The sequence below is a fragment of the Oncorhynchus gorbuscha genome, linkage group LG10, assembly GCF_021184085.1.
Source record: "Oncorhynchus gorbuscha isolate QuinsamMale2020 ecotype Even-year linkage group LG10, OgorEven_v1.0, whole genome shotgun sequence".
In the NCBI taxonomy this organism is placed as follows: domain Eukaryota; kingdom Metazoa; phylum Chordata; class Actinopteri; order Salmoniformes; family Salmonidae; genus Oncorhynchus; species Oncorhynchus gorbuscha.
In genome coordinates, this window is record NC_060182.1 from 67,454,008 (window position 1) to 67,481,767 (window position 27,760).

At 43.0% G+C, this 27,760-nt stretch overlaps 2 protein-coding genes across 4 annotated transcripts; both read left to right on the forward strand.

Annotated features, from left to right (window-relative positions):
• Nucleotides 1–524: 524 nt before the first annotated feature.
• LOC124046397 (coiled-coil domain-containing protein 9B-like) lies at nt 525–18,636 on the forward strand. 3 transcript variants are annotated; one of them, XM_046366728.1, is made up of 9 exons: nt 525–559; nt 736–812; nt 1,121–1,227; nt 8,371–8,475; nt 8,774–8,878; nt 9,571–9,726; nt 9,925–10,094; nt 13,718–13,789; nt 18,278–18,636. In XM_046366728.1, exons 2-8 carry the CDS (start codon nt 794–796, stop codon nt 13,743–13,745), a joined length of 690 nt encoding a protein of 229 aa, XP_046222684.1. In that variant the 5' UTR covers nt 525–559; nt 736–793; the 3' UTR covers nt 13,746–13,789; nt 18,278–18,636. The 3 variants fall into 3 exon arrangements, with proteins under 3 accessions (XP_046222684.1, XP_046222683.1, XP_046222685.1); XM_046366727.1 differs by lacking the exon at nt 525–559 and having other exon boundaries at nt 570–812; XM_046366729.1 differs by lacking the exons at nt 525–559; nt 736–812; nt 1,121–1,227 and adding an exon at nt 4,348–4,616.
• LOC124046923 (coiled-coil domain-containing protein 9B-like) lies at nt 17,561–27,059 on the forward strand. The gene is made up of 9 exons (XM_046367688.1): nt 17,561–17,572; nt 18,278–18,462; nt 21,661–21,710; nt 21,824–21,874; nt 22,002–22,098; nt 22,759–22,792; nt 23,469–23,967; nt 24,067–24,149; nt 24,548–27,059. The coding sequence occupies exons 1-9, from the start codon at nt 17,561–17,563 to the stop codon at nt 24,572–24,574; spliced, it is 1,038 nt and encodes a 345-aa protein (XP_046223644.1). The 3' UTR covers nt 24,575–27,059.
• Nucleotides 27,060–27,760: the final 701 nt, after the last annotated feature.

Consider the following 27,760-nt stretch of genomic DNA (forward strand, 5'->3'; position numbering starts at 1 on the left):
CTTAATATTGTAAATGTAAAGGGCAGAGCTAAACATCTTTCTATCTCTGTCACATCACCCCACTGCTTCTGTGGGCAGTAATTGCCCTTCCCATTTAAAGGGGACATTGCCTGGCTGATAAAGTCCTCCTGACTTTAGCGATGTACACCCATCATTCATGCAAACCAAAGAGGAATGGTTGATACTTATTGGGTCTATTCTATACTATTTTACTATGTGCACACACCAGACTGATTTTCACTGAATAGGCAGGCCTAACCCATAGTCCCATATGAGTGATAACGAAAGTCAGACAATGTCTATGGTGTCACAGTAGTGGTCTACCCCCGTAGACCTCTCTCTCTAACCCCTCTTGGTTAAGATTAGTTGAATCTCTAGTTGATCATAGATATATAACGTTAATGGTCTTTCCTTCACCAACAATGACATGAGAGCATAAATTAACGCATGAGAGCTAACAAAAGTTGATGCAAGCCTATGTATGTATGGCAGGTGAGGCTTTGGAATAAACCACCAACCAGAAGGATAAAGCAAGTAATCCACCTAGTGGTTAAAAGGGGTAATTATTCACCATTGCCGTTTAGTCCACATGTTTTTTTCCAATTTGCAGAGGCTGCACAATTTCGCTATAATGATACCTTAAATTTGTATAGGCATACACGTCAAAAAGTTTATGAATTTGTACATTTACAAAAATACACACTGCTGCTTCCTATTTATCATATGTGTTAACAGATTGTTAGCTTGTACCAACGTGTTCTACTTCGACGACCGTGGAAAATCACCATCCAACATGGCTTGCTACATCCCAGGTAGAGCTAGCGATCTAATATAATCTATCCCGATTTTTCTTTAAATAAACTAGTTTGCCAAATTGCTATCCGTTGAGGATTTCATGGTCAGCAGTGGATTTGGTTTGTTCTTTTTTAGCGACAAATCTAAAAACTCACTTGTCAGTGTCATTTCAAGTAGCTAGTTTGCTAACGTTAGCCTAAACAAATATCTACATGTAAACATGTCAATTCATCATGCATGCAGGTTATGCATAAAAATCGAGTGTCATTGCAAATCACTTACTGATAATGGAATGCAATTATAATGTATGTGGCCATCTCTTTAGTCAGGCAACTTTCAACAGTTGGACAGGTGGAGGTGGGCATCGAATACCAGCACCTGCACGATGAGAGTGGATACGTGGTAGAGGGTAGAGACCGCAGTGACAATGCCGTGAGTGTTATTGGTCATCTTCGCCTGCTGCAACTGTTCCCTGTGTCATTGCTGTTAATTACAATGGGATCTCAGTGAGCCTATGCAGCCTGTACAAGGTCAGAGACATCCAAGGTCTTTTGAACATGTGAACGATGATGATGTTCCAAAAGTTAGTTTATAGCAAATAAGAATATACTACTGTCCTCATCATGGATGGTACCCTGCAAGTGCCGGAGAACATGTTTATTTTAAGTTTAGCCCAAAATATTTATAAATAACCAAAGATCTGTGCCGTTTTCAATGGGAGCAAATGAAGCAAAGTGGGCAGAGCCAAGCACGAGCTAGCGAGATCCTATTGGGTTCTAACATAGTGGTGGACCAAATACATTTTGCCATTCATTGTAGCTCTGTAGAGTTTCTATTTTCTCGTGGCATTATTGGATTACTCATTATTCTAATAAAGTCTTGATTTTAATCAACAAATACGAAAGTCGGTTCAAAAAATGTTAAGGGTACAAAACTGTGTACATATCTCGCTGAATCGGGTTTGGCTGGGGTAGGCAGTCTTTATAAATAATCATTTGTTTTTAACTGACTTGCCTAGTTAAATAAAGGTTAACAAATTAAATAGGCTAAATCATTACATATCCCATCAAGTCAGGTGGGGGAGGCTGCCTGTTGACACAGTTCCAAGAACCGTCAGAAACATTCCATCTAACTACGCCAATGACGACAGTGGATCTCAAAACTAAATTTGAGTCCGCGCTAAGTAGCAATGATATCCTTCGCCACGTTGTTTACGACACAACACATAGCTCGAACCAGTCATGACTATTTAACAAAACAAATAATTTGATGGTAAAGTATTTATGAAGTTTGGCAATGAGGACAAAAACTAGCATAATTCAGCTAGTTTAGCCACGAAAAAACGGGGAAAACAAGCTCGGGACAGGATATAGCTGGGCGCACATGCGCACCAGGCTAATTCAGGACAAAAATGGTAGTTTTTATGCCCCGATATCAGGAGCTTGCGGCGAAAAGTTAGATGAAACAATTCAGAGACTGAATCAAATTGCAAATATTAAAGGAGAGCAAATCGATCGGTATAGAATACCCAAATCAGCTGCAACTTAGTAAAACAACGCTTAAAACGATGTTTGAGTGAGGCTGAATCCAGAAAAGTAATGGTGAAGTTGCTTCCGGACACAGTAGACCACTCTATAACTCAACTCAAGATTTTAGTTTGGGGAACAGAAAACTGTATTGAGGTCGGGGGTTTTCCTCGATGAGAAAATCATGCAGAATGTCAGGCCAGTTCCATCTCGCTCCATACTCTCCCACTATCGGCCACTGGGCTTCCTCTCCTCACCATATTTGGTTGGGAGTGGAACTTCCAACCGGATGCTTCAGATTTCTACATCCGTTGAAACATCGGACTCCTTGTTCTATCTGTCCTTGAAACATTTGGAACTCATGTATTGAAATTCATGCATGTTCCAGGCATATGTTTGATTACACTAAATGCAATTTGAACTAAAGGTGAGTTTACAGTAAAGGTAGATTAATTAAATTAATTAACTCATAATTATGTTAAGGAATTACCCCAAAATCTGTAAAGGAAATACTGCAACTGAACTGGCTACAATAGGAACTCCTAATGTTCACAAATTACAGTTGGGTCACCTGCTACTGTCCTCCCTTCCACTGGAATACTTTTATGTTCAGCTAATAGCTGTTTTCTTTGCCTTTCTGGCATCTGGTGGTCAAACCAAGAGTGTTAAAACAGTCTTCTCTCTCGCTCTCTAATGTCAACTCTCCCAGCTCTTACCAAGAAAGCCCCTTTCTTTACATTTACTGTAACCAGCATCCTCAGCCACTGTGCACCAACTGACACCGGATGTCCATGGACTTTGACAAGTAGTTTAAATTTGTTCACTCCACCCTGGCCTTGATTTCAACGTCCACAGATGGACTGGATTTATCATAGATGTATGTTTCACAAGTTTGGATATCACGGTACACGACAGTTTTTAAAAAGTAGGTAAATGTTCAGTACAATAATGTACAGTAGAGCACACTAGAGTACAGTATAATTTACTCTACTTTATTACTTTACTGCACTATACTGCTCTGAACTCCACTGTGGTGCACTGTGACGTCCAAACTTGTGAAACATATGGAGAATGACATTCATACCCCTAATTATGCATTTCTGTGTACTACAGATCAGGGAGCCATGATGTAATTCCATTTCTGTAATTCTGTTACCGGGTGTAAATCCACTTCACTTACTGTAGTTCAATAACCAAAATAGATTATTTTCAAGATGAAGATGTGTTGTGACACTCCATTCTTTCTGCCGACATCTTTGAATTCGGAGCAGATATTTTTGAGGGGAAACGTGGTCACATAAAAAACTGAGGGAGATTTTACTGTAATTATTTTACCAAAGTTTGCATCAGCACAGTTCTTCCACTTAATTGTGTTTTTGTATTTTTTTTCAGTGGAAATTGTTAAACTTAGCCATTGTGCATAGAGTTTGTTAAACTTTAAATAAATGTGTTTTGTTTGGCATACATTTTAAATAGAAAACTGAGTCTCAGTGTAATTCCGTTACCGTGGAATTGCCCTACTCTATCAAAGAAGCTATCTGTGTGTCTGAAGCACTCTGGGAAAACTATGCGACTGACTGCAAGTCACAGCATTTTGATTTCCCTGCTGCTTCCTGAGCAGTCTGGCATTTGTCTGACTGCAGAAGGAGTCGTGGGAAATCCTGCAGGCAACCCCCCCAACGCATACCCTGTCTGGGCACTCTCATGCAAACCAGCTGTTAAAGAGATGGTAGGGGGAATTGTTCTAACAATCAAATACATGCATCTCATTACTGGTTGGGACATGTTTGGAATAACATTGACAGTGGCTGCAAATATAACACTGACTGGACTGCTGTTATTAGTATTTGAGGGGTTGTAATCATGCTCAGGAAGACAGCATGTGTTTGGTAACACTAACTTAAAATAATCTCCCGTTTCCCTTTAAATTCAGAGAGGGTTGAGTGCATGTATTGGGAGGGGGGCAGTATTTAACCATTGTGTTTTGAGCAGAGGACAGGGGGAGGAGGGAAAAGGGTAATTTTAACTGAGAGCAAGTGCCCCAGAGAGCGAGAAATGGAAAGCGCAAGAGCATGTGTGTGAGAGTGGGAAGGATGGAGAGAGGGTGAGTGCGAGAGCAAGCGGGCAGGCGCTGTAAAATCCATTAACAGTGGTGCTCTGTGCATTTGTTAGATGTCTTGGCTGTCCGCCCAACTTGGTTCATTGTAATCAAGGCATGATCGCGGACTCTGCCGCTTCGGCTGCTGCTTCGCGTTTGGACCCAGCCCAGGTTTCAATGCTGACATGGAGAGACCTGTGAGTGTATTCTCTCTCTCTCTATCTCTCTCTCTATCTCTCTCTCTCTATCTCTCTCTCTATCTCTCGCTCTCTCTCTCTCTCTCTCTCTCTCTCTCTCTCTCTCTCTCTCTCTAGTTCTCGCATCTCTAGTTCTTTCTCTCCTTACTCTCGTTGTCTAATGCTACAGGCTCGTCTCTACTTCCTCCCTGCTCTCTTCAGCTAGAGGTTGTAGCTGTAAGTAAATGCAGGGCTTCAGTCTGATGTGCTGGCTCTATTCTCCACCGTGGTCCTCCAGTAGATGCTGGGGTCGCTGGGTGGGTAGGGATTAAGGCGAAAGGCTCTGCCAGCCTCAGTTCCGCAGGCCTCCCTGCCTGGGCATGGGTGCCATTAGCTGACAGTCCCACAGCCTGTGTGTGTATGTTTACGTGTGTGGGTCTGAGCCAGCTACCATATGCTAAGGACCCACACCCTTCACAGGCGATCACAGTGAGAGGGACTCCGAGAGGGAGAAAAGAGGTACCTCAAACCCTGAAGGGTAAATCCACGTCCCCCTCACGTTTTCAACTTGTGGTGTCTCTCTCGCTCACTTTGATACTTTAGCTGGCTATTCTCATGAGCTGCCACTTGCCTGCGTGAGAGCTGGTGGTGTTCTTTTCCCTCGCTGTCCTATTCCTGGTGTGTGATCATGGCCTGTTGTGTTTGGATACCCTGACAACTAGAAGCTCTAAAGCAGTTGGCACTTCCCATCGCCTCTCTGTGAGTCCCAATTTCTATCTCACTGTTTTCAAAAGCTTTAGATTGGATTTTATGCTCTCTTGTCCCGTTAAGCTGCAGTATGTCATTTTTTGGGGGCGGCCTGACCAAATTCACATCGCAATTTGATTTATAGATCTGTCATTCTCATTGAAAGCAAGTCTAAGAAGTGGTAGATCTGTTCTATGTGCACTATTTCTATGCTTTCCGTTCTTAAGTTTAGTTTTTGCATATTGCACCTTTTTTAAGCTATTTTGCTAATGTTCCTATTGGGCTGTCTGTGAATTATTGCTATTGGCTATGCTGCACTGGAAGCAAACTGATTTTAAAATTGTCAGTATGTCCATTAAAAAAATGTCCATTAAAAAATGAATGTGCCATATTCAACCTGCATTTTTTTTTAGGTTCATGATGAATGTGAATGTTGGTCATTTTTAACATGGAGCTTCAAATAATACGATATTCTTTTCTTCAGTCATTTTTAAAAACAAGACGTCTGACCAACGCCCCTCCTCCAAAATCTCCTACCATCTGCGCTAGGAGTCTGGCAGCCATTATTTGCGGCCAGGGCAGTGACAGTGCAATGGCAGTGGAACGGCATGGAAGGATCCTGTACAAATGCTGTGTTGTGTAGGCTACGCTGTGACTCATTGTTCTGCACTGAGCGGAATGTCACATTGAGCAGCCAGGATTCTCTTTTGTCGTCACTGTGGCGACGGCGGGTAACTGGCAGGCAGGCAGGCAGGCAGGCAGGCAGCTTTGCAGTGAGTGCCACCTCCTGCCTTTCTCTGTCTTTGACAGTCAGGCTGTCTGCAAGGTATGCAGTAGCCCCTTTTTATAGGGGGAATTGTACAGCACAGGGTTGAAAGGTGTAAATGTTTGTTATGGTTTCGGGTTAGGGTTGTTGTCATACTGCCTCTGATGTCATGTATGTGTATGAGTAGATTTGATTAAGGCCTGGGTCTAGTTTTGTTTTGTTATGGCCACTTCACTTGTTAGTTGTATAATTTTTTTAGTCTCACCATTAGCATTATTTGCTGTATACAGTGCTCCTAATGACAAACTCATTACGCAGATGACAGGGGAATGACAAAGTGGAATTGCATTTATTTCATGCTGACAGGTTGAATTGTAAGCATCCTTAATTGACAGCACACATGGTGCTTGTTTGAGTGTGTGCATGGGCCTTTGTGTATGTATTGTTGGAGCTCAAGGTTTAGTCACATCATGAGTGCTCGGCTTATATGAAAGGATCTAGTGAACTTTGGGAGTTGCATCTCACATTGCTGAGTACAGAGTGCAGAGCCAATGCGATCTGACATTTTGCTGTGAGAACTGTGAAGGGCTGTTGAGTGGTGTGGGCGTTCACTACGCCTGGAGAGGAAACGAGTGTTATTCGATGCTCCATCACTAGCTCTGCTCAGGGCATCCATTTGCCTTTTGAAAACGTGTTCCAAAGTCTAAGTTTTACTCATCATACACAGGTGTCAGTTCAGCACAGACACCGCTGGAGTTACATCTAAAGGACCCACGTGGAATGACCATGCTGCCATCTTAACAGATAAAATAATCATAAGATGAGATCAACTCTGCTGTTTTGTACAGTTGGCCGTAAGCACGTCTGCTTTCTGTTTGCGGCTCCCAAATGTTGTTTTTTTCCATTGAGTGTCGTGATCGTAGGCTACTTTTCTTTCCATCATATCATATATACAGTCAGATAGTCTTGTCTGTATAGTGAAACAGAAAGAGTCCTGGCCTGTCTTACACGTGCCCTTTAGCCCACGCTGCAGCCATTTCAATTAACGCCATTAGAGACTGCTACAAGAATTCTTATGATCAGAAGGGGAAGAACCAAAGTTGAATCAGATTGTATTTTAGATTTGATTCCCCATCACTGGGTTGTGTGCCCTGGATACATAAAAAAAAGGTGTTTGTCAACACACCAGCTGTTAGGCCTAGCTGCCTTCTGTAATGCAGGGGTCTCCAACATATTGAGAGGTTATTTTTTTTTAAGCTTTAAAATAGGCACATTCTTGTCTTCTCCTCTACCCTGTAACACTTCAAGGTGCATTTTTCTATTGTAAGAGATGTGTTTTCTGGTAATGGTTAATAAACAGCAATGGGCATGACAGGCCCCATAAAATTATATTTTGTATTTTCCAGAAATCTGTTTTCTCTGTTTTTCTTTTTCTGGAGTTGCAAGTTTTTTACTCTCAATATTACAATTATTCAGAGAAACAACAAAAAATTCCATGTCAATAGACAAATCTTGATTTATGAGTCTAATTCCCCTAATTGCGAACCTAGCAAGAGAGGAATGTGTCGGTTTAGCAAGGTTTCTGCAGTAAGGCTTACTGCTGCAAAACAATGTCCAAATGAATCATGAAATAGTTCTGTCTGGGAAGCCAACTTTGCAGTTTTACATTTAATTAAGAAGGGGAAAGACCATCTACCCACAAGATGCCAGGTATCATTAACATCGCTAATTGGCTACATACTGACTGATGATGGCCAACTGTACGCACCAAACAGACAGAAGGGCAATATTGCTGGAAATTAATTGGCAGATATTGTGTTACGTTGGACTTTTTAAGCCAATAGTGGGACCAGGGGTGGGATAATGTCAATATGGCTTTGATTGGATAGTAGCTGGGTGCTTTCTGTCTATGGACAGTTTGCGATGGAACACATGAAAAAATGAATAGGGGTGGCAGGTAGGCAACGCAAATATTCTGGGTAGCCATTTGATTAGGTGTTCAGGTGGCTTGGGGGTAGAAGCTGTTTAGAAGCCTCTTGGACTTAGACTTGGTGCTCCGGTACCGGTTTCCATGTGTTAGCAGAGAGAACAGTCTTAAGTTTTTGGCCTGCTTTTGCTGCGAGTTCATCATTCTGAATGCCCATCAAGCATAGCATGTCCAGGATAATGGACTGTTTACTGTAGGGACTGTAGCCACTGACCAGTAGCACACGATTCTACAGTTCTAATTAGATGAGTGTTGTGCGTCTCTCACCTCTCCAGACCTCCAGTGACGTCATGCTGAAGAAGGAGCAGAAGGATGTGGAGCTGGATAAAAAGATTGAGGCTCTCCGCAGGAAGAATGAAGCCCTCATGAAGAGGTACCAGGTGAGTTGGTATTCTACTGTTCTTACTCCGAAAACAGAAGGACACCATTTTTAAAACTAGGAGGGATTGAGCTTGACAAAGACCTGGCGTCTTTCTGGAATGGTTTAATCATCATATCCCTAACAAAATGGCAAGTGGCATTGGACACCTTAGATAATGTAAGTCTCTCTCTGACAACTAGTATGGAGTGAAGACTGCATTTGAACAAATCTTTTAGGTCTTTTACAGGGTTTGCTGAGGACTAATATCAGGATCCTTTGGTTGTTCTGGGTTTCATGTTCTGTTTCATTCCATACAGGAGGTAGAGGAGGACAAAAAGAGAGCGGAGGAGGAAGGAATGGCACTGCAGAGTCCCAAGGGCAACACAGGGGACTTGACCATCACCATCAACAAGTCTACCACCGTGAGTGACCCGATCTCCCTACAGAGATGTACACATAGATGCTTTTACCTGTCAGAACACTTCTGAAATATGAATATTCTTGCCAATAGAATGACCTGTCCATCTTGATGAAAGACCCACCTTATCCATAAATATACACTGAGTGTACAAAACACATTGATCTTCCCATGACAGACTGACTAGGTGAATCCAGGTGAAAGGTATGATCCCATATTGATGTCACTTGTTAAATCCACTTCAATCTGTGTAGATGAAGGGGAGGAGACGGGTTTAATAAGGATTTTGAGACATGGATTGTGTATGTGTGCCATTCAGTGGGTGAATGGGTAAGACAAAAGATTTAAGTGCCTTTGAACGGGGTGTGGTAGTAGGTGCCAGGCGCACGGGTTTGAGTGTGTCAAGAACTACAATGCATGTATCAACATTGGTCCACCGCTTCAAGACCATCCAGCCGACATGACAAAACTGTGGGAAGCATTGGAGTAAACAAAGTCCAGAATCCCTGTGGAACGCTTCCGACACCTTGTAGAGTCCGATGAATTAAGGCTGTTCTGAAGTCAAAAGGGGGTGCAACTCAATAATAGGAAGGTGTTCCTAATGTTTATTACACTCAGTGTATCTTTATCAGCAAGAGAGATGTATTATCCCAATTCAGTGATTTACACTGTCATGTTAACTTTGCTATTGAGCAGGAGGCTCGTGTTGTGATGACCAAACCAGGCACGGGTGGCTCTCCCACCCCAAAGGGGGTCCAGGAGCTTGGGGAGAGGGAGGCGGAGGGGAACCTGTTTTGCTCAGGACGGGGCAGGAGGAAGCAGCTACTGGTCACCATGGCTGGCAACACAAAGGTAAACAACATGACAGGTGTCTATGAGAGACGGTAGGGGAATTATTAAGTTGTGGTCAAATATTGCCATTGAACGATATGAAGGATGTTTAGGACCAGGAGTTCTTCCTGATCAAGTCATTTGGTCAGGAGAAACTCCTAACCCCATGTAAATGATCCATATTGATGTGAAGGATGATCCCTGTTTGTTTGATCCCAGGGTAAGAGGGTGGTGAGTGAGAGGCTGGAGAGAAGACCAGGTCCAGGTCCCCCCGGTCTGCTGAATGTGAAGAGCCTTACAGAGGATGGCTTGCACCAGTACCTTGTGGAATCAGCAGGCAGAGGAAAACATCAGCACACTAACGCAGCAAAAAGGACACGGGACCACAGGTCAGCAGTGCATACACACGTTGGGCCGAATCATAACTTGAGACGTTGTGGTATAAGTGTAGTGCTGCTGCACACTCTAAACAGAGTCCTGGAGGAAACCAGCCTGCTTTTTATTAGAAAATATAGCAGTGACTATGTACTTTTTACACTATCAAGACTTTGGCTAGTTTATATTGCCTCCACATCCTCCCCTGCTCTTTACCTTGTTGTTAATTAAGCCACCCTCTCCTCTCTCGTGTCTGTTCTCTCAAACAATGCTGTCTTGTTTTACACAGTTGTCAGACATGTCAGCAGGCAACTCCCGTCCTGTGAAGAAGCACAAAGGCTGTTGGACAGGGGGAGGGCCCCAGGGGTGGTGATTGATTAGGGGGCGGGACTCGGAACTGTTCTGTCACACTGGTCTGACCTGGAGCTAGTCAGGCCTGCTGGGGTGTAGCTAGTAAATCAAATCAAATTGTGAAACGCTTACTTACAAGCCCTTAAACAACAATGCAGTTTTAAGTAAAAATATAAATTAAAATAAAATAAAAGTAACAAGTAATTAAAGAGCAGCAGTAAAATAACAATAGCGAGAATATATACAGGGGGTACCGGTACAGAGACAATGTACAGGGGCACCAGTTAGTCGAGGTAACTGAGGTAATATGTACATGTAGGTAGAGTTATTAAAGTGACTATACATAGATAATAACAGAGAGTAGCAGCATTGTAAAAGAGGGAGGGGGGGCAATGCAAATGGTCTGGGTAGCCATTTGATTAGATGTTCAGGAGTCTTATGACTTGGGGGTAGAATCTGTTTAGAAGCCTCTTGGACCTAGACTTGGCGCTCCGGTACCCCTTGCTGTACGGTAGCAGAGAGAACACTCTATGACCAGGGTGGCTGGAGTGGCTAGTCACGTCTGAGAGCCCTCAGTTCACATACATGTGTTAAAACATGTAAATATCCCATTCGATGGTAAATGGCGTCTTTTTTCCACAGAGGTCTGATCTGGAGGGCCGTAGCAGAGCCCCTCAAGCAGTCCTGGTGGGATGTAGCTGCTGTATTCAGACAGAGCTGAGAGCGCTCAGCAGACATACAGCTTGTTAGTCCCTCTGTCTTTACAGTGGCCTGGCTGTTATGGCCATAATGAGACTGTAGGGAGAAGTATTTATCTAGCTGATCCAGGGCTTTCATTACGCTCACTCACACTGGTCTGGCCGTTGGGAATGACTGCAGTGAATAACTTGGAAAATGTGTGTGTATTTCCTCCAAGGTCTTTTCGTGTTTTTCATTCTTTTGTTTAGCTTTTAGGAGCCATTGTTTAATCATAGCTTGCTTATTTCAAGGAAAATGTAAGGATAATTACGATGCTCTGAACATCCTGCCTTGTAGTGCTGCCTTTAGCTTTACGACTTAAAGAGTTACGATGCAGTGATATGGGTGTTCATAAATACTTATAGATGGAAGAGTTTTAATTACCTGCCTGATGCAGGCTGTTTCATAGAAGATGTGGGGACACTCACACACAGTACTGCCGGCTGCTGCCATACGGTTTCTGATTTAGACCCTTGGGCACACAGAGTCTCTGGAACAGCTGCTAGTGCTCCGGCTGTGGTCTGGCACTCACATCAACACACACGCACATTGGCCCAATCAACGCGCTGATACGCATCACAGACAGTTGATCCTCCAACACTCAAATGTGAAACTCAGTCAGACGGGCTCTGTGGACAGAGATCAGTGTTGCAGGAGGAGAGGATGGATGCACAACGTTGTAGCGTGGTGTGGGACAGGACAGACAGAGGCTCTAGAATGATCTAGAACCCTACCCTGCGTTTACAGGGTCCTGCTGCTACAGCCAGGTCCAGCAATTTAACGTGACACATTTACATGGTGAACAGGATGTTTCCTGGCTGTGTTTCTGGCCTGTATCTATCTGGTCAGACGCTCCTAGTCATGTCATGCTCACTGAATTAGCGTTTGAACTATGGCCAGTGCTTGAGCCACCTCAGCTGTGGAAAACTAGACCTTTCTCCCTGGTCCACTTGGACCCTACTTATATACTGTTGTTCACCTCTTGAGCCTCTCCCCCATATGCTCTCCTCAGACAGCCAACACTCTTACTGCAGCAGCATAGCCCCTACTGATCCACAGCTGAGTCTATGGTCCACTGTGCCCTGCCCTGTCTTCCTCTGGTCTTCTTTGTGTGTTCAGACCAGGTAGTCTCTCCATTGTGGAGGGTGGGGTAGCTGCTGTATCCCAGAGACAGAACAGGAGGAGGGATGGGAGTGTCCCTGAGAAAGGGGGAAGATGGGAAGACAGGAAGCATTCCTGGTGGATGGTGAGGAGGGCTGAGACTGGGAGTCTCTGGAAAGGATGACTGCTGGAGTATCAGTAGGAAAATATGAGGGTGATAGGTAGTGCCTCACGGTACTATCATTACAGGCCCTGGGGATACGAAGGGGTAAGGGGGGAGAAGAGAACCTGGCGTGCAGACATGCCGCTTCCAGTCTCTTTCTCCCCTGAGCCACGGAGAGTCTGCTTTCCTCCTCCACATTGTTTCCTCATTCCCACCATCATGAAAGAATGATTTAATCTAATTAACATTTGGCTGCTTTTTGTTCTGAATGGGCTCATTATGCCGCTGACAGGACCGAGTGGGCAGCATGCCAAGGAAGGGTGAAGGAGAGAGGAGATGAAAGAGTGTGAGAGAGGGATGACGAGGGTGAGATGGGGAGGAAAGAGAGAGAGTTGTAAGAGAGCGAGAGCGAGGGATCCTTTGTGTGTGTGCTCACAAGGGAACAAATCCCAGGCTCAGTGGTGTGACTCTGAAGGTATTCTAAATCACTCCTCAGACAGTCTCCCTGACTCTTTCCAGAATTCCCAGTACCTCTATCACACAGTAGTCTCCCACTGTTCTGGAGATGTTTGCTAGTAGAACCAGCAGTCTCGGGCAGGGTTCTCCAACTGGCAGTGTTTTGTATTGTTGGACGTAAGTCTGTAAAAACACCAGCAAATCAGCTCTTGTAATCTTGGAAACCTGTTCCAAAGTATTCCCATGCATAACATATAGAGAGATATGTGACTGTGTACAAATGTAAGCAAGGTTTGAAAAGATTAAGTTTTAGTCAGCTATTATATCTGTTTGGGCTTCTTGTGGTCAATTTGCAGTCTACAAATGATTTGTAATTATGTTATGGCTCCTTGACTTTCCGCTCAAGAAAAAATTGGCCCGAGGCTGAATTTAGTTGATGATCCCTGGTCTAGGGCCTTAGTCAATAGTGGAAGGTTGGCAATAGAAACGTTGTAGTGAATGGATACTGGGAAGACAATGGTGCTGTGTCAAGACTATAAATAGCATTATATGAAAAGTCATAGAAAAAAGATTGGGTAAGATGGGTTTGAGGTATATGTACTGCTGTTGCTGTACTGCTGTTCCTGCTCAGGAGGGATCTGACTATTCATAGGGTGTTGGCTGTTAAAAATACTTTGATACTGTATGTCCACTTGGGGGCAGTGTAGCTCTCTGAAAGTCTGCATGAATTGTTGTCCTGCTGAGGACAGGAATACATCATTTGTTGTCATTTGATAACTTTCTTTCGCTCGTTCTCTCATTCTCTTTTTCTTTCTCTTTCTCTCTCAGGATGAAGGGGGGCAGGGAAAGGGTGTGACAGAGGAGCGTCACTGGCTGTCAGAGTGTGAGCCTTACTACCAGGTAAGAGACCAGACCCCTTCCTATTCCTCTGTGACCACACTCCCTGTCTTCTGAGGTGACGATAGACTGACTCTTTTCCAAAACACAAGTACCCTCCACCCCCCCCCCCCCACTCCCTCTGGTAAGCTGTCCCCATGTGCCTTCTGTGTGTTAGTATTTCCAGTGAAATATAGGGCATAAACACTCGGAGGCAGGCAGAGAGAGAGGGAGGTAGGCAAGGAGGGAGGGCACAGAGCCGCCAGAGCAGGAGGGAAGGAGTCACATGACAAGTGATGTTGTTCATGTCCACTCTGTTATACTACCTTGCTGTGTTCTCAGCCTGATTGTAGAGAATGCAATGAGTTCGTCAACCTCTTCCATCTGGACTGGTTTTTGGAAGCCAGTGTTGCATAAGAAGAACAAGATCAGAGATCCACCCCAGTAAAGCTTTGTTAGCGGCTTTGTTCTGTTAAAGCCTAGATATGACGTTTTTCTGAGAGGGCCCTAAGAAAATGTGGGGCCTGATTCAGTTCATTTTTTCCAGGTTTCTGTTTTTCCCAGTATAAAAAATGGATGTTGTAAGTCCACAACAATGCTTAAACCAGATCAGGAGAACACTTTGAGGGCTGGGAAAACTATAATGTTCATCTAAAAAATATACTGTATATTTTGATTTTTGAGTGTGGGTACCCTTTAGTGCACCAGCAAGACTGTTGTTTGGTTAGTGATGTTTCTGTAACCCTCATATGATTGCAGAATTTGCTAAACAAATGGCCACTGGATTGATGCAAATAATCATGATATCATTCTGCTAGGTAGGCATGGGTTACTTTGTGGTTAACATTTAATTGAGAAGGTTTTTGGGAAAGCCTTTCCATCTACCAGAAGAAGGTTATCATTAGCATCATCAGATAAAGGCACACACATAGAGAGTGGCATTCCTGTGCCGTTTCAGAAAATTGCAGGAAAATACGAATCGCTGATGCCTTTGGTTCGTCTTATGAATAACTTTGGCAAATTAATGAATTTTCTAATATGTTCAATGCATTTAGTTGATTTCCTACTAAGTTAATTCCGTTATTCCGTCCTCGTTCTGTGCAACGCTCTATTCTGATATTTGGGAAGTATCCATTTACATTACACATTTAAGTCATTTCCAACAGAGTAAGCATGGTCATAGAGTTCAGGACAAGACAGCCCAGAGTTGTGTTCAATGGACACCAAATGGAGGAAAACAGATGAAACTTATTGTACTTGTCCAATAAGAAATGTATGTTTTATATTTTCTGTTGCAAAATGTTTTGCCACATTTTGCTACGATGCCCTAATGAATATGACCCAGGTCCTTTCTGTTGGCCAGTGTGCCGCTCCTCCAATGACTGTATATGAATGGAGAAAGCCATCGATGACATCACACCATGCATTCCTAAGAATCATTGGTGCATTTGAAGCTCAGGAAGTTGGTTTTAGCTTGGTAAGATGGCCTCTCATGGGAGAGATTTATGTAGACTTAACCAGAGATACAGTGTACAATGTGAGTCGTTGTACTAAAGGAGGGAAGGCAGATGGTCTGCTTATAAAGCAGACTGATAAACAGAATCGCTGTATTCCCGCATGGACAGATTTTGATGGGAGCGGACCCTCTCGCTTCGCTTTTTCCTCTCTGACAGCTCAGTGCTGCCCCCTCTCATTGAGTATCTCGTTGAAGGCCGACTGGTGTACTGCAGGCTGTCATTAGCAACTGAATTATCCATAACTTATTTTGAAATAAGTGGTTCAGGGACATAAATCTGGTGTAATAGAAGCAATTGTTGGTACCATGATGGTCTTTGATTTTTTAAAATGTTATTTACACGAAGATTGACATTTTCTCATTCACAATAATGAGGGATCCTGTTTTCTGAAAACATTGACTGCAGTATTGTGGTCGGCCTTGACCTTTTGTGGCTTCAATCAGAGGGGCGGTCGTTCTCCCCTGGGCTCCTCCCTGGCCCCTGTAACCCTGGGAGAGAGCGCCTGCAGAGGCAGGAAATTGAAAGTGCTAATTAGTGGTGTGGCTGGTGGAGCCAGCGGGGGCCGGCCTGTTAGAACATGTGAGACGTGCTGTCCCCTGTGGACCCTGCGTCCTCCAGGACTGGTGGAGAAAAGACAGAGAGGAGAGGATGATCACGGATGCCACGTTCCCGATACCACCTGCAGGAGAGCCACATGTTTACCTGTCTCTGATTGGTCCATACCTTTTGAGGAAAACATCACCTCTGTCTGCCCCTACTTTTCCCTCTGTGCCCCGTCACTGCCCCTCCCTGTCTCGCTCTCCCTTCCTGTCTCTGTCTGTCTTCTGGTTCGGTCGTAAAAACCCTCCACAGACCACACATTGGTTTGTACAGTGCTAGCTCTCTTATTGTGTCTATCTTCACCATCCTCTGTCCTGCACACACTCTTAGCAATGACAACTTCCAGCCTTGTTCTTCTCCCTTCTTTTGCCAAGCATCTAACCTCCCTTAAGGCAGAGTTCATTGACATTTGAGATGCATCTTTGGGGCCATGTGGATGATGTGAAGGGCATTTCTCAGAGCTTAATGTAATTAATTATTTTCCACTTCTGGAGCTCATATTAGTGGTAGTGGTGTGGGTAAAATCACTGGGGAAGCCAAGCCAAAAACAACAACGTATTCCAACCTCTGTGTTGTGATAATTGCGTTGTTTGCTCTATAACCTGTTAGTTCGTACACCTCTCCACCGTGTTCTATAGCCATAAGGCTGAAATAAGAAAACAGTGGCAGAATAAATTCAACCACCTTTTTGTTTCATCACAAAACCGGAGCGCAACATCAGTCCGGTGAAGTCCACAAAGCATATTGCATGTAAACAAACAGTCAAGCAAGTTAATATTTTCGGACCATTAAACAACTATTGATTTAGAACCACGGAGAGTTTCTGCAAGTCGCAAAAGAAAACAGAAGCTGCCTCCACTGTTCCAGCACCATTTTCAACTTCAACATGTCAACATGATCAAATCACCTATGCTTACAGTGACAACTACAAGATACCAAAAACGATTTAGTTCAATCAACGTAAGCTAAATATTATGTGGATGTCCATAGTTTTGTGTGTGTGCGTGCAAGTAGAAAAAACATGTTGACTCACCCTCACCCTAGAGAAATGCCATCCTCCTTTCTTTCATGTTGATGAAAGTCAATCCAGACTTTCATTTTTGTTGTCTACCTAGTTAGCCTAACTTTATTTCATGGGCAACATTAGCAGACTTTCATTTTTTGTTGTCTTAGGCTACCTAGTTAAAATGCTTGCTCACTAGCCTAACTTTATTTCATGGGCAACATTAGCTAGTTAACATTAGCTAGTTAACATTAGCCTTCTACATCTAGCTACATATTGAACTTCCATCCTCTCAGGCCAGGAGTATGTATGTATGAATGAATGGTTGGATCAGAATCGCCGTTATAATCATTGGCCAGTACGGAGAATTAAATAAAACCACAAGTCTAACTCCCTATCTCCATCCATGGCTAATTTAGGAAAGGGACAATTTTAGACAACCAGTTTCTGTCAATGATGCAATGAGATGTGGTTGGAGTGAAGCCAAATCCAAATGTGCTTCCCTTGACACTTTTTAATATTATTATTTCTTTTTTTTGGTGCACCAGGACCATTCACAGTTGAGCTCACTCAGTTTAGCTCAATGCTGATTGGCTATTATTATTATTTTTTTTTTATCAAGGGAGGCCAAATGCTCACTGGCTTTCCTTGCATTCAATGCTAGGGGCGGCAACAATGTCATACTCTGTGAGCAGACGGCATCAGATAGATGGCCTACACATTCAGAGACAGAGGGGGGCTGTTTCGCTTGCTTGGATGCTTTCTCCAGGGAGATACATTCAGCCTCTTGCGAATGGAAGGAATATTATGAAACGCGGAGAGACAAAATATGTTTTTTATTTATGGGGAAACCTGGCCTCCCTTGGCAACTATGAATACACGCCACTGCATATTAGTAGCAGTCCAGTGGTTTGGTCATCCATGGAAACATTACCACTATCATCACACTACAGAATTCCACTACCAACACTGGGCAGAGAGGATGAATCACAATGGGAAGGATAATGAGTGAAACAAGATAATAACTTGGATGAAAGCCTGCAGACAGTGTAGTTATCTGGGACCCCAGGTGACCAGTCCCAGTGATGCGATAAAAGCCTATCCAGTCTACAGACATGTTCTCTTTCATGTTAGAACCAGGAGCACTTGTTCAGTTCTACCCCATACCCCTGTTGTTCCTCTGATCTTCTGGACTGCACAGAGGCTTCACCAACCCAAGTCCAGCTGATTGTTGGCTGTTATTTAGACCTTTTTATTGCTATTGTTTCCCATAGTTTGTTGAAAGCTACCTCTCACACCCAAAATACAGCTTTGATATCTGACTATGGTAAGCCTTTCACAGTTTTCACCACTGGCACTGAACTATGACTGGTATGTGTGTTCTCCTTGCAGAAGTCTGAGGGGCCAGGCCTGGCAGGTGACACAGACCTCACCATCCCCACGTCCAAAGAGGAGCAGCAGGAGTACCTGCGCTGGAAAAAGGAGCGTGAGCAGATCGACCGGGAGCGTGTGGCCCGCCACAGAAATGCCAATGGCCAGTGGAGGCGGGCATGGGACATGGACAAAACAGAGAATATGTAAGCCCACTGCTCCCATTCCTGGCTGCTTTGCACTTCGCTTTAGTTTGCATTGTCAATCATTTGAGTTTCTGCATGTTTGGCTGTTCCATTTGCTTGATGCATGTTTAAGTGCTAATTTTTCATTTCATTATAAAGTCATGTTACAATTAAAAATGAGTGTACTCTTCTGTATGTGCTCGTCTTCTGGTCTTTTTGTTTTCACGTATCAACTTCAGCTTGCAGCTAACTACCACACATGTCGTGTCTTACCATGCAATATAGACCATGCTTTTGCCATTGTAACTAAACTAACACATGAAACTCACTCACTCACTCATCACGCAGATTACCTGCTCTGTTACCTCGCTGTTCAGTAGAGGAAGTAGCCCGGTTTCTCTCTTTTCTCTACTTTTTGTCTGCTTCTATACATAGCCATTGACTGTTTCCTACGGAAGCGCAGAATGATGTCTGTGGAGAAGACAGTGGTAAAAACAGGGAAAGCAATACTGTGACGTTCTTATTCTCATTGCTATGGCCCTTTTATCAAATTACTGGTAATGAACTAATAGGCTTGTTTCCTGTTGTGACTCTCTAAGGTACTTTCAGTATGTTGAATTAGGCTGACGGAAGATGTCAATTGTTTGTAGGTATTAACACAATTGGAGGCAGCCTCCAACCAAAAATAATTATAGATATTTTTGGTTGGGGCCCCCCCCCCCAGACAGCATATGAACATGTCATAAGGTATGGCAAAATGTTTATAATTGCAGGAAATTTGCTTTAAAACTGCCACTTCCTCTCAGCCTCATGGCAGAATGTGTAGAATAGCAGTGAATCGGCTTTTAAACTGCAACATTTTCTCTCCGCCTCATGGAAATATTTTTTTAGAATACTGAACTGCATGAGATTACTATAAAACTAATCCTGGAGGTCGGTGCCCTGTGGCCCCAGATGTGGTGGTCTGGCCCTGCCTGTGCCTCATCCCATGATACTGATTTCACACTGTCACAAGACTTAATCCAAACAAGTCACAAGACCGTAAAACAATTCACAGCATACTGGAGACTGGCATATAATGCTATTAGAGGGAAGACCTGGAAAAATGTGTTTGTTTTCTGAGGTCACCTTAGTTTGTGAGCCATTCTTGGAAAAAGGCTCTGTTAGACCTTGAAAGGGGAAAGATGCCCTCTTAAGATATGTATCATGTAGTACTCAAACTACCTTCTCCCTAGTACTCTAACCTCCATCTCCATTGGTTAGCTATTTTAGACATTGGGCACTTCCACTAGAAGAAGTTGACCTGTGGTTTGTGATAAGCTGAAAGGCAACGTGATGGAACCAGGGAGAAGTAGAGTTGACCTTACTGACTCAACTTTGGTACGCATCTTGGTAAACCTAGGCCAGTTTAGGCTTACTTGGGAGTTTGTCCACCCTTTGCTGCTATAACAGCCTCCACTCTTCTGGGAAGGCTTTCCACTAGATGTTGGAACATTGCTGCGGGGACTTGCTTCCATTCAGCCACAAGCGCATTAGTGAGGTCGGGTACTGGGCGATTAGGCCTGGCTCTCAGTCGGTGTTCCAATTCATCCCAAAGGTGTTCGATGGGGTTGAGGTCAGGGCTCTGCGCAGGCTGGTCAAGTTCTTCCACACCGAACCCTACAAACCATTTCTGTATGGTCCCCGCTTTGTGCATGGGGACATGTTCATGCTGAAACAGGAAAGGGCGTTCCCCAAACTGTTGCCACGAAGTTGGAAGCACAGAATCATCTAGAATGTCATTGTATGCTGTAGCATTAAGATTTCACTTCACTGGAACTAAGGGGCCTAACCCAAACCATTATTCCTCCTCCACCAAACGTTACAATTGGCACTATGGATTCGGGCAGGTAGCGTTCTCCTGGCATCCGCCAAACCCAGATTTGTCTGTCGGACTGCCAGATGGTGAAGTGTGATTCAACACTCCGGAGAACAAGTTTCCACTGCTCCAGAGTCCAATGGCGGCGAGCTTTACACCACTCCATCCGACGCTTGGCACTGCGCATGGTGATCTTAGTCTTGTGTGCTGCTGCTTGACCATGGAAACCCATTTCATGAAGCTCCCAACTAAGTTATTGTGCTGACATTGATTCCAGAGGCAGTTTGGAACTCGGTGGTGTGAGTGTTGCAACCCAGGACAGACGTTTTTTACGAGCTTCAGCACTCGGCGTCCCGTTCTGTGAGCTTGTGTGTCCTATCACTTTGCCACTGAGCCTTTGTTGTTCTTAGACATTTCCACTTCACAATAACAGCACTTACAGTTGACCAGGGCAGCTCTAGCAGGGCAGAAATTTGACAAACTGACTTGTTAGAAAGGTGGCATGCTTTGAGAGTGCCACGTTGAAAGTCACTGAGCTCTTCAGTAAGGCCATTCTACGGCCAATGTTTGTCTATGGAGATCACATGGCGGTGTGCTCAATTTTATACACCTGTCACGTGTGGCAGAAATAGTCGAATTGACTAATTTCAAGTGATGTCCACATACTTTTGTATATAGTGTATAACCTGCATTATTTGATTTTGAAACCCACTATTTGTTTATGTACTGAGGCACTATCCTTTCAGACAGTGTCATTCTTACTACCAGGAAAAGAACAATGAACACCCCCTTCTTTTTCTGTTGTTTTTTTAGGTTTCAAACACAGCTGATGTGCCGTGAGTGGCCCAGTGACTGGATAAATACAAGTACTGTTTAGAAGAAAGAAGCATCTAACTTTAAAGAGAGGAGAGAACAGGAGACTATATTTAGCTGGGGTTGGGATGCCTTTCCTTTTTTGGCATGGTTTAAAAAAGGCCCCAGAGACTAAATAGAGCAAGAAAAGTATTATTTTTTTATTCAGCAGCTTAGATGTTCTCAATGAATGAGGAGTGTAGAAGCATGACTTCAAGATACCATACTCATCTTTGTACAATGTGTCATTCTATCTCTGATCACAGAACATAATGATACAGGTAAATGAATATGGCTGTAAATTGTTAGGTTCGTGGAACAATACAGATATTTAAGAATGTCCAAATGCATGGGACCCTTCATGAACCCTGGCATGAAAGAGTTTGCCTGTTTACTTTTTAACACCAAAACCATGGCTTCATTATCTGGTAGTTCTTCTGTTGATGGAACATCCTGGCTGTGTATTTGGTTTTAGTTCTTTCACTGTAAACAAAATGTCTCCTATTTAGGTTTTCAGATAAATCTCCTGAGGAGAGAGTACAGGGGCCTCCAGATAGAGGTGAGAAATTCACTCTGTAATAAATTTGAAACATTCTTGTCAACTCGAACACAGGAATAGTCAGACCATAATCAAGTGATACGCAATAATTGTTGAACTTGTTTCATTTCAAGGAGGAAGAAATGCAAGAAGAGGTCACCCCAAATCAAATCCTGAGTCACGGCGTGAGTTGAAATGCTGTAAACTGTGCACCAGCAGCTGAATCAGTTCAACATCAGTGTTGAAGTTCTAAGTACATGCGACATACTGATAGAGGAACTATTCTGATGTTTCTCTTGTTTGTATCGACAGTTCAGCAACCACGGGGCAGAGACAAGGGGGTTAAAAAAGTGCCCGTGGTCAGCAGTAAAGCCAAGGGCAAGGATCGGCTGACTGGGAGGGCCAGGAGGTGAGTAGCAGCAGATTTAAAATGTAGTAGCAGCCCGTGTTGAGAGAAGGAAACCACACACATACAGTAGCCTGGCTGTATGCAAAACACACTGACTTAATCTAGAAGTGCACATTTGTCAAATGATAAAAAAACATCATTCACTTTTTCACACTGTTATTTTAAAAAGCCAACTGTTCCAGGGTTTTATACTGTAGCCATTCGTGAGGCTAGAATGCGTTTAGTCTGTTAGCAGTGCTTGAGAGGCAGGTGTTGGTGGCTGTGCAGTTCTCTGAGATTGAGCTAGCCATGGGAAAGAGCAGTCAGGTCTCAGTGGTCCCTGGCCTCAGTTGCCTGTTATTAGGCTTTGCTGCTGGTGCAAATGGGAAAAGAGCAGCGCGTGAAGAGAACTGCTGAGACCAGCCTTGAGCATCTCTCAGGATGTGCAGAGATGATGATTAAACACAAGTGTGTAAGAGGACCTTATCATCCTTCTCCATTTCCTTCTTGTGTCACTCACACACTATATTTCTCTCTCTATCTGTGATACCGTACAGAACAGAAATAGTGTTTTTTCTGTGTATTTTTCTAAGCGCAAAAGCACTCTTTGTTACCAGGATACTGAAGTACATTGACCACCCGTTCTGAATGCTTCTAATCATAAACCTTTTAACATTTCAGATGGGATGCCAGCGAGGATGGGGATGATTTGCAGGTGGGGTTTAAACTGAATGCTTTGCTTAGATAATGTACACTGAACAAAATATAAACGCAACAAATACTGTAAAGTGTTGGTCCCAAGTTTCATGAGCGGAAATTTAAAAAATCACAGAAATGTTCGATATGCACAAAAAATCTTATTTCTCTTAAATTTTGTGCACAAATTTGTTTCCATCCCTGTTGGTGAGTATTTTTCCTTCGCCAAGATAATCGCTCCACCTTACAGGTGTGGCATATCAAGAAGCTGATTAACACAACATGATCATTACTCAGGAGCACTTTGTGCTGGGGACAATAAAAGGCCACTTTAAAAGTGCAGTATTGTCACACGACACAATGCCACAGATGTCTCAAGTTTTGAGGGTGTATGCAATTGGCATGTTGACTGCAGGGATGTCTACCAGAGCTGTTGCCAGAGAATTTAATGTTAATTTCTCTACCATAAGCTGCCTCCGACGTTGTTTTAGAGAATTTGGCAGTTCGTCCAACCTGCCTCACAACCATAGACCACGTGTGCTGAGGAGTATTTCTGTCTGTAATAAAGCCATTTTGTAGCTCAGTAAAATCTTTATTGTTGTTTTATATTTTTGTTCTGTATAGCTCTGTGCTTTGATGACAGATGGCTGTGCTTGGGCTCATATTACCAATGGAATTTGTTTTTGGTTCTTTAGGCCTCCGAGACAAGTTTGGAGGAATTCTTAGAAGAGCTTGATGCTTTGGGTGGACCTGACGTAGACGACTCCACTGCAGAAAATCCAGAGGTCAAAGATGTTTACCTCAAAATTGAGTCTTTCCTGACCCCGGATGTGGTGAAGACTGAGGAGGTGAGTGGACCCGTCAGTCCTGCCCTGGACCAAGCCCCAGCCGACACCTCAGAGGAGGGTACACCCAGACAGGAGAAGGCTAAGGAATTGTCCCCTCGAGCTGCAGAGAAGAAGGTCCGCTTCTCGGTGGAGCTCAATGGGCCCGGGGCCTACGAGCAGACACCGGGGCAGGAGGGCTCTGAGGTTCCCGATTCCTCCAAAACAGAGTGTCATGGCCGCTTTCAGCACAGTGTGCTCACCTCTGTTTTTCCCACTTCACACAGCAATGTTGAAGATGCTGCCCTTCCACAGGAGAATGCTGTCCAGCCTTTAGAACACGCTAAGAGCAATAGCAACAGAAATACAGGTAGGCAATGGTTTTGTTCATGGATGCTCCCTGTCAAATAGGTACAGTGAATAGCTATCACTATGATGTAATGTTTTTAAAAATGGGTTCCCTTCACAGAGGAACTGATTGACTCTAGTCTGTCTGTTCTGAGGCTGGAGTCAGGAGAGACTCACCCAACCCACACCACCAGCATTGACAAGGTCAGTACAGACTGAGAGGATGAAACTGTGATGGATGGATGGCTCATCTGCATTGTAGTCTGGACTGAGAGATGGAGCGAATGAGAGAAAGAAACTGGATGGATAGAGAGATAAGTGTGTATGATTCATCAGGGCTGCAAAATGTGGATATTTGATTGCTGCATGAGTGTATTCACTATGCTCTTCTGTAGTGTTCAAGCGGATTTAAAATAGCTGAGAGACAATGCATATTCAGATTCCAGCTCTTCACCACTGTAGCATGGTGAATTACCAACCACTTGTGCAAAAATAAGTACTGTATGCCTGCCTACCTTTGAGTAAAAACACTAATGTACTTACTTACACTTGTTTAAAAATTCTCATGGTTTAACCCATTTTTCCATTGTTTTGTTTCATAGGCAAGAGAAAATGGGAAGATTGTTTGAAGGACTTTCAATGTTTATATGAATTGGTCAATATGTAAAACCAAAACATGCTTAAGTAGAGAATTTACCATAAGCCTTTTAGTTTAAAGTGGAAATCACAGCACTTTAACTACTTTGCGGATATGAAACAGACAATCATAATATCAGTCAAAAATATCACATTTCCAGTTCATGCTACAAAACCAACTTTATAAGAGGTTTTAAAAATAGGTTGTATTTGCCATAACATTATAGATGGATGCAGTTCAATGCATGATTCATATCATTCACCAATACATTTCATGGTAGTCCAAAAATGTTGCTATCGGCTTGTAAATCACAGCTGGCCTGGTACATTGTTTGCTGTCTCCATTCGGGATGCACTGTTTCAGTTTCAATGACTCAATATTTTGTCCAAAATATTGACATATATAGTTTAGGCTCGGAATGTCAATACAATAGTGATGGACATTCAGAGTATTTTCTGTGAGTTGGCTAATTTGGCTCCGTTCACTTAAGAGCTGGCTTATTTGGCTCTGAAACAGCTCTTTGTTCCAACTGCTTAAAAATGGACGTTGAACCATGATTTTTAGAACCACCTAGAATCAATCTCCAATGTCAAGCCCAAAAAGTAGGCTACCATTATATCAGATCGGGAAATTCGGATTCAAATATATTTTTACCTGGCCAAATTTATTAGATTATTATTGGTTTAAGCACTGCAAAAATGAGTGTGGGCCTGAATGTATGCATAGTTTTGGTATAGTAGCAGTATGCAATCAGGAAGCCAAATGAACGTCTCAATGCAATTCGGTTCCCGATGTTCACCAAAAAGTTAACGACCCATCACTACAATCAAACTAGCAAGGGCAATGATCACAAGTCAGCCATAACGTGGCTAATAGGCTAGCGTATCTATGTATGTAGCTATTTATTTAGCAAGCTAAAAACACTGAGCCAAATGAGCTAGCTGCTGGGAGGATGTCATGTCATTGGATGAGTTTCCCCTCATATCGTTTTTCGGTGGCAACAGCTAGAGATGAATTTGGTTAGTTAGCAAGAGACGCGAATCGCTTGGCGAGATAGCTGAACTTGAACGACCGTTACACACAGTTAGCATGCAGATCTCTTTAGTTGTCAATCAAATGCATTTGGCATCAATCAAATGGGCGGGCAAGCAGTTCCCATTCAGTTGTCAAAACGTAGGTTGGGACAAGCATGCATTGGCAGGCAAGCTGCAGAAAGGTTAGCAGGCTACTTATTTTCCATCGTTTCAGTGCAATTTTGAGGGCAAACTACAAGCTGGAAAAGTTTGAAAGGGTTTATCTATTCTTTGAAATCATCTAGCTCTGGCTAACATTAGTTGTTGATTTTAGGGAGGGATAATCTACCTGTTCTTGGTTGTTTGATCAATAGGACTGTAAAGTTCCCAAATGAAAGAGGACTCCCGTGGTGTTTGCATATTTGCAGAAATCCATTTCCAGGTGTATTTTTTTGGCTAATGGTTTAAAGTCACGTTGTTGCTACTGCCTGTAAACACAGTCTAGTTCAGTGAAAGATGGCAGGCCCATGTGGCAAATGGCTTATTTGCATATATGCCTACTGTGTAGAGTCCGGTCTGTGTAGAAACCGGTTTAGGACAGGACTGACATGTTTTTTAATTAGGTTTTATTTACTGCGGTGTCTATTGTATAAATGCAGGGCCGCTTTCCTCTCTATATATTGCTAAATCATTTTCACAAATGACTTGCTCTACATAATTTCCAAACATTCTATGAAAGTGTGAAAGTAGGAAAATAACCATATTTTAGTCAGAAAATGCTGTCAGTTCCACTTTAATAGCACATTTGCTTCCAATAGCTCTTTGAAGATGTCCCGTGCCTAGTTGGTCAAGGTGAGACTAGCATCCACAATGTTCTTTCATTTGAAATGATGCTAGTTGCTCACAGTGGGAAAATGAAACGATACATGTTCAAAGTAAGTCATTTTGAGAATTTTGTCTGCTTGAAAATACTTACAAGCACTTTATTCTTTGAGGTATGAGTATTGACACGTCATACATTAGGTAAGTGTGCTATTTGAATGGCAAACTTATGTTGAATGGCTGTCTTTGTTTACATTTGTATTATTTCAAGATACCAGTCCTTATGCTTGTATTAGTTCAGTTCCTATGGATGACTAACCTACATGACCTGAACAGGCCCTGCTTGTTACCTGGTGTTGTTGTGTCAATCTTTGCCTTAGCAGTAGGCCTAATTTGAATGATGAAAAATAATTAGCATTATATGCTTATAGTTATACTGTACACTGGCTGTATTTATAGTGCTGTGAAAAAAGTATTTGTCCCCTTGTACTCAGTAACTGGTTGTGCCACCTTTAGTTGCAATGAGCTGCACATATTTTTGTGTCTGAATGTTATCAGATCTTAAATCAAAACCTAATATTAAAGGGAACCTGCGTTTACAAATAACAAAAAAAATATGCAGTATATACTTATCTTATTTATTTAATTAACAAAGTTATGCAACACCCAATGCCCCTGTGTGAAAAAATAATTGCCCCCTTGTACTCAATAACTGGTTGTGCCACCTTTAGCTGCAATGACTCCAACCAAAAGCTTCCTGTAGTTGATCAGTCTCTCACGTCGCTGTGGAGGATTTTTTTTCCTAGTCTTGCATGCAGAACTGCTTTAACTCCGTGACATTTGTGGGTTTTTAAGCATCAAATCCTGCCACAACATCTCAAATTGGGATTAGGTCTGGACTTTAACTAGACCATTTTCATGTAGACTTGATTGTGTGTTTTGGATCATTGGTTTGCTGCATGACCCAGCTGTGCTTAAGCTTCAGCTCACAGACGGCTGGCCTGACATTCTCCTGTAGAATTTTCTGATACAGAGCAGAATTCATGGTTCCTTCTATTAAGGCAATTCGTTCAGGTCCTGAGGCAGTAAAGCATCCTCAGACCATCACACTACCACCACCATGCTTGACTGTTGGTATGAGGTTCTTACTGTGGAATGCAGTGTTTGGTTTTCACCAGATATAATGGGACCCATGTCAACCAAAAAGTTGACTCAAGTTTGCCAAAAAGCACCTGAAAACACCTGGATGATAATCAAGACTTTTGGAAGTATGTTCTATGGCCAGATTATTCAAAAGTATAACTTTTTGCACACTGAGTTACAGCAGCTTTGCATTGAAGGGT